A 5,767-nucleotide genomic window follows, 5' to 3' on the forward strand; every position below is an offset into this window, starting at 1 on the left:
TGCACTGCACCAACATCACCCCCCCCACACACGCACACCCGCCCGCCCCCCCCGCCCCCCCCAAAAAAAACGATCCTGCCCGTTTCTGTCCCATATAGCAAATCGATAATGCATAGCACAAATCCCAAAGCTCATCTAAACAACACAGATATCAGGATCAACTGGACCCGGTAGCCAAAACGCCCCTCCCATTTCATGTGCACTACATTCCTTTTCTTTATTGTTCAAAAAAACTTTTCTTTTTCTTTAAATCTAACCTTTCGGCCACCCTGAAATTCAGTTTAATTTTTAATTGGCCAACCCGACCACACACCTTAATTCTTCTTTCTGCCTTTCCTTCGTTTTTAGTTTTGCTGGCTTTGCCCACACACCTTAGGGCATGTACAATGGTTGATAAGATAGTCTTATCTTAAGTCTTACATGTAATTTAGAGATGACAAAAAAATGTCTACAATGGGTCATCTCTTAGCCTTATCTTCAGTAACAACTATAGGGCTGGCCCCATAGTTGTCCCAAACGTGCGGCCCGCACAGGGCCCATAATTTTGTATGTAGGCCTAGTATTTCTAAAAAAAACGTCCATAACTGCCGTCGCGTCGGTGTCGGGCCGTCGAAGACCGAGCGATCAGGCTACACCAAACCAAACCCTGCAGTCGCGTCAGGCCGTCGGGCGTCAGCGATCCGGGCGTCTGGGCGATCAGCCGATCACGCAACACCAAACCAAACCCTGCAGGAAACGGATGGCCTTCACCTCACCGATCGGATTCAGGCTGCTGCCATTATTGCCTTCTTGTTCGTTTCCTCTTCCAAATTTTAGACTCGTCGGATCGATTGGTGACCGACTCCAGCCTCCATGTGCTTTGCGAGTCCTACTTTTCGATTAATTTCGGTTCTTACTCCTAATTTCTACTTTCCCAATTAACTTTTGGTGCTTTGTGTCTTTGTTAGAGATCGGTTCTTACCTCCTCGGCCAAAGATCCACACTCACAGTGTAGCAGTTCAACTGGACAGGACCCGAAACTAGGTGAGTTAGATGGTTCGTCTAATTGCCAAACATTAACACATGCACTTATTGACAGACATGGCGTGGTTAGAAAAGAAGCACCGCCGGTGTCATTCGATAATTAGTCTGTTGATCCTTAGATTTTTTTTAATGAGATAGGGCCTCATCTTTTAGTTTCGCACAGGGCCCCGGATTTTGCCCACCGGCCCTGAATAACTATTCCTAAAAACATGGTGAGACATATTGTGCTAATAGATCATCTATTTTCTTCTCTTAAATAAGAGAAGACAAGCCTTTTCTTATGAGTTATCTCTCCTCCATCTCATCGTTTATCTTATATGGCACTCCTAAGATAGCATCATTGTACATGCCCTTAATTCTTCATTCCGCCCTCTCCTTCGTTTTCTTATAGTATAATTCCACTTTAGGCATCAAGCCTCACCATCTCGTTATTGCTTTCCATGGCAGCTTGTTGATTAGATAGAAACTCACATACGCATGTAAACTGATGAAATTCAATCTAAGGAGCAAGGTGGGATTATTTAAGGAACTTTATAAGCAATGGATTGCTGCTATGCTGCCTGGCCTGGACCTTGGGCCCGGGAAGTAGCTAAAACTAATTATAATATACTTCTTCCATCCCAAAATAATTGTCTTTATCTTAGTACAACCTTGCACTGACTTTAGTATAAACTTGAGACACTTATTTTGGGACAGAGGAAATATATGATTACTGCTCCGGGGTCTTGGGCCGAGGAAATAACTATTTTTTTCTTAACACACCTGAGCATGCTGTCGGAGTTCTTGCCTCGAGCTGCGGGCGGTAGCGTGCCACTAGTAGCAGCCACGTTGCCTGCACGCACCTCCGTCTTTTTAATTAACCTATCCTGATTTTTTTTCGGCCAAGCTTGTGAGCATCACAGTCAAGCTCGTGAGAATCAGCTTTAGTGAGTTATATGAAAATTTTCATTATGGACTAAACTAAAAATATCATCTCACTTTATTGTTAGGTATAGCTATGTACATACCCCAGACACTATAAGCAACAAATGTCTAGCCTAGAGCCACAACTAATAGTTACGCACTGGTCGGCATGCCATGGTGGATATGGAGAGCCACAACCGGAGGAGACGGCGGCGAAGATGGGCAGGGCCGCAGACAGGATGCCTATCTACTCAGTAGTATAGTTTCCTTCCCGATTAGTTTTAGGGGCCGGTACATTTCTCTGAACATTGGATTGTGTGTAAGCTCACACACATAAATAGTATCACAGGTGCCACATGGCATATATGTTAAGCTATCAAAAAAATATAATAAAGTATCACACGTGACATAAGAACGTAAGCCGCCTGACATAAGACGCGTGACAGCTGTATGGAATGACCGATTGTGTAGACCATATTTTGGTGACGTTCTCATAAAAATAATATAATAAAGTATCACACGTGTCGTAAGGCACGTGACGTAAGCCGTGTGACGTAAGACGCATGATGGCTGTATGGAACAAGAATGTGATGGATGTACGAAACGAGCCGTTATTGGCTATATTATGATCGCAGAATATTTTCTTGTCTGTTATAATCAATGCAAAGAATTGTGAGCTACGCATGAATGAGGGCATGTTACACGTGAATGTGATGTTGCTATCAAAGTATGCAGTTTGAAAATGTAAATAAACAGAATAGCTAAGCTAGCACTATTGTGTGGACTGAGTCTTCAGCTGACGCATGTAAGACTCAACACTGCCATTCCAATTATATCAGCTCAGTGCTTTCAGCTTTTAGAAACCAGTGCCCACAGTACATTTCTATAAGTAACACTCTGTACTATATATAGACAATCAGGATATATATAGGAATCCACTGTTGATCTTAAAGTACGTTGATTGAGTCGTGCGTTTTGTCTTATATGTCTCTTCCAGAATCCTAATGAGCTACGACTACCATTGATCCCCACCATTTCTCGATCTCACTGATGTCACACTGATCCCCTACCATTGAAGTTATCTGAGGACTGGGCCCGAGTGCACACAGGTATTTCTCGTATATATATACCTCAGCATATCCGCCACATAGAAGAAGCACAGCTTGCCCACCAATTCAAACAGTGCACCACAACTATGGGGCATCACTCAGCCCTAAGGCATATAGTCTTCCTCCTCCTCCCTCTCCTGGCCAGCATGCATTGCGGTCAGGCCAACCCTGGTCCTCGCTTGATCCATTCCATCTTCAGCTTCGGCGACTCGTATGCCGACACCGGCAACTTTGTCAAGCTTGCTGCGCCTGTGTTTCCGGTCATCCCGTTCAGCAACCTCCCCTACGGGGAGACCTTCTTCGGTCACCCCACCGGCCGAGCCTCCAATGGCCGCATCATCATGGACTTTATTGGTATTTATACTTATGCTTTTCTGTCCTTTGTCTGGACTTAGCTAGCTTTCAGTTTTTGTTCGAGAGTATGCTATAGATAGAAGGCAGTATCTACTATGTCTGGACTTATGATTAAACAATCAACTTGGCAGCCGACGAGTTCGGGCTCCCTTTCGTCCCCCCGATTCTCGGTGAAGAAAATAATTTCACCCATGGAGCAAATTTCGCTATCGTCGGCGCTACGGCACTCGACCTAGCCTACTTCCACGAGAAGAACATCACGAGTGTGCCCCCTTTCAACAGCTCCTTGAGCGTGCAGCTCGACTGGTTCCAGAGCCTCAAGCCCACCTTGTGCTCAACACCACAAGGTAACAACTCCACTCAGTTATATGTTTATATTTCATGCATGATGTAGTCTGGATTGAATGAAAAATTGGCAATTAAATTATGTTTTATCGATCTTCAGGTTGCAGAGACTATTTCAGGGGATCCCTCTTCTTTATGGGAGAGTTCGGAGGGAACGACTACACCTTCATCATGGCCTCCGGCAAAACCTTTGGCTTGGTATACGTGCGAGACGTCGTACAAGCCATCTCAGAAGGCGTTGAGGTATGACCAATTGTTTTGTCCCGAGCCTGGAAGACCTTACAAAATTAATTAACTTGCTGCTTGGTTTAATTTTCTCACACCAAGCTCGCTAATTAAGCCTAAGCGAAATGCTTGCCTTTGTTGTTTTGTTTTGCATGCAGCAACTAGTTAAGGAGGGAGGCAGGTACGTGGTGGTGCCTGGGCAACCGCCAATGGGGTGCATTCCCATCGTCCTGACCTTGTACGCCAGCCCAAACAAGACGCACTACGACCGCCGGGGGTGCCTGATAAAATACAATGCTCTAGCACGGTACCACAACAGACTGCTGGTGGCGGCCGTGTATCGGCTCCGGATCAAGTACCCCACGGCCAAGATCGTGTATGGTGACTACTACACGCCAGTGATAGAGTTTCTCAAGGAACCAACAAGATACGGTAAGCTACAAAAGATGATTGAATGACAAACACAATTTTTTGTAGTTGCTGATTCAGGGACGTCGCAGGGTTTAGTGCTTCGTCGGGGCTCGACGTATGCTGTGGTGCAGGTGGGCCGTATAACTACAACATGACTGCGGCTTGCGGATTACCTGGCGTGAGCGCATGCACTAACCCTGCCACGCACATCAACTGGGACGGTATCCACCTCACGGAGTCTGCATATAGGCTCATCGCCACCGGTTGGCTCTTGGGGCCCTTACGCACATCTGCGCCTATTCTGGAGGCCATGTCAGGATCTCAGGATCTCAAGACATCTTCAATCTTATAAATCAACACCTTGAGTTACGCTAGCTAGCTCCTGAGTAGGAGTACTAGCTAGCTGCAACCGACGCTGGTCTCTTGAAGCTCTATCCCTACGGCTGCAACCTTTATTCTGCATGCATGCTACTCGTTCAATAAACAAGCTCCACACTTCCTAGCTAAAGTGTGTGTGTGTGTGTGTGTGTGTGTGTGTGTGTGTGTGTGTGTGTGTGTGTGTGTGTGTGTGTGTGTGTGCTTATGGTTATAATAGTGTGAGACAGACATAATCGCCGCTCAAGTATAAATTAAAGCAGTATGGTATATGTAAACCCTGAATTCATGTCTGCTATTTCCTTTCGATATGACAATCTGAAGGATATCCTTTTATGTATGCCTTCGATAGTACTAGTGGGGGTGATTTGTTCTTTGGGGGAGGGCAGGCCAACTGAGAAAGATGGATTTGTGGTGTTATATTTGTTGTCATATTTTCTTGCGTGCTTCTCCAAGAATGCATGTATGTAAACTGCTGGAAGCCTTTGAACAATTTGCTAAATTAATTAATTAACTAGCCGTCAACCCGTGCATTCGGACGGGCTAGTTGTGTACGCTGCTATTGCAAGTTGTCATATAGTATAAAATATGTAGCTATCTAAAATATGTGACACATTTTTCAGATGATATTTAATTTACCAGGAGTAACGAAATTTAGAAGTCCCAAACTGTATAATATAATATATTGTTCTGCCTTGTCTTATGATCATATGGGTTTAATATGCATGTCTTATCAGAAATTAGATGTAAAACATCAAATAATATAATATGAAATAAAGTGTATACTCATATTTTCTCTCTAGATAAGAAAATATATTATTTTATGGTGGTATACGATGCATTTACAACATTGAAAATAAATTTTGCTTATTGCTCATTCACCTGATACCTATTTTAAGCAATTAATTTACTTCATATATATGATGAGAGAGCCTCATAGAATTAAGGAAAATTTATCCTTGTGTACCTTTTATTTAAAAAGAGAAGAGGTATTGGTGCACAAATAGCAGACTATGTTATAT

General features: G+C 43.9%; 1 protein-coding gene across 1 annotated transcript; it reads left to right on the plus strand.

Annotated features, from left to right (window-relative positions):
- The first annotated feature begins 2,923 nt into the window (after nucleotides 1-2,923).
- On the plus strand, nucleotides 2,924-5,126 carry LOC125530825 (GDSL esterase/lipase At5g45910-like). Its single transcript, XM_048695236.1, has 5 exons — nucleotides 2,924-3,389; nucleotides 3,521-3,736; nucleotides 3,835-3,977; nucleotides 4,118-4,391; nucleotides 4,460-5,126. Exons 1-5 carry the CDS (start codon nucleotides 3,122-3,124, stop codon nucleotides 4,720-4,722), a joined length of 1,164 nt encoding a protein of 387 aa, XP_048551193.1. The 5' UTR covers nucleotides 2,924-3,121; the 3' UTR covers nucleotides 4,723-5,126.
- Nucleotides 5,127-5,767: the final 641 nt, after the last annotated feature.

This window comes from Triticum urartu, unplaced genomic scaffold (assembly GCF_003073215.2).
Source record: "Triticum urartu cultivar G1812 unplaced genomic scaffold, Tu2.1 TuUngrouped_contig_6587, whole genome shotgun sequence".
Lineage (NCBI taxonomy): Eukaryota > Viridiplantae > Streptophyta > Magnoliopsida > Poales > Poaceae > Triticum > Triticum urartu.

Excerpts from the sequence above, each read along its gene's own strand:
- LOC125530825 (XM_048695236.1), top strand. The coding sequence starts at position 3,122 with ATGGGGCATCACTCAGCCCTAAGGCATATAGTCTTCCTCCTCCTCCCT. Across the intron at positions 3,390-3,520 it reads CATCATCATGGACTTTATTG|CCGACGAGTTCGGGCTCCCT; the intron begins GTATTTATACTT and ends TCAACTTGGCAG. Across the intron at positions 3,978-4,117 it reads CCATCTCAGAAGGCGTTGAG|CAACTAGTTAAGGAGGGAGG; the intron begins GTATGACCAATT and ends TTTTGCATGCAG.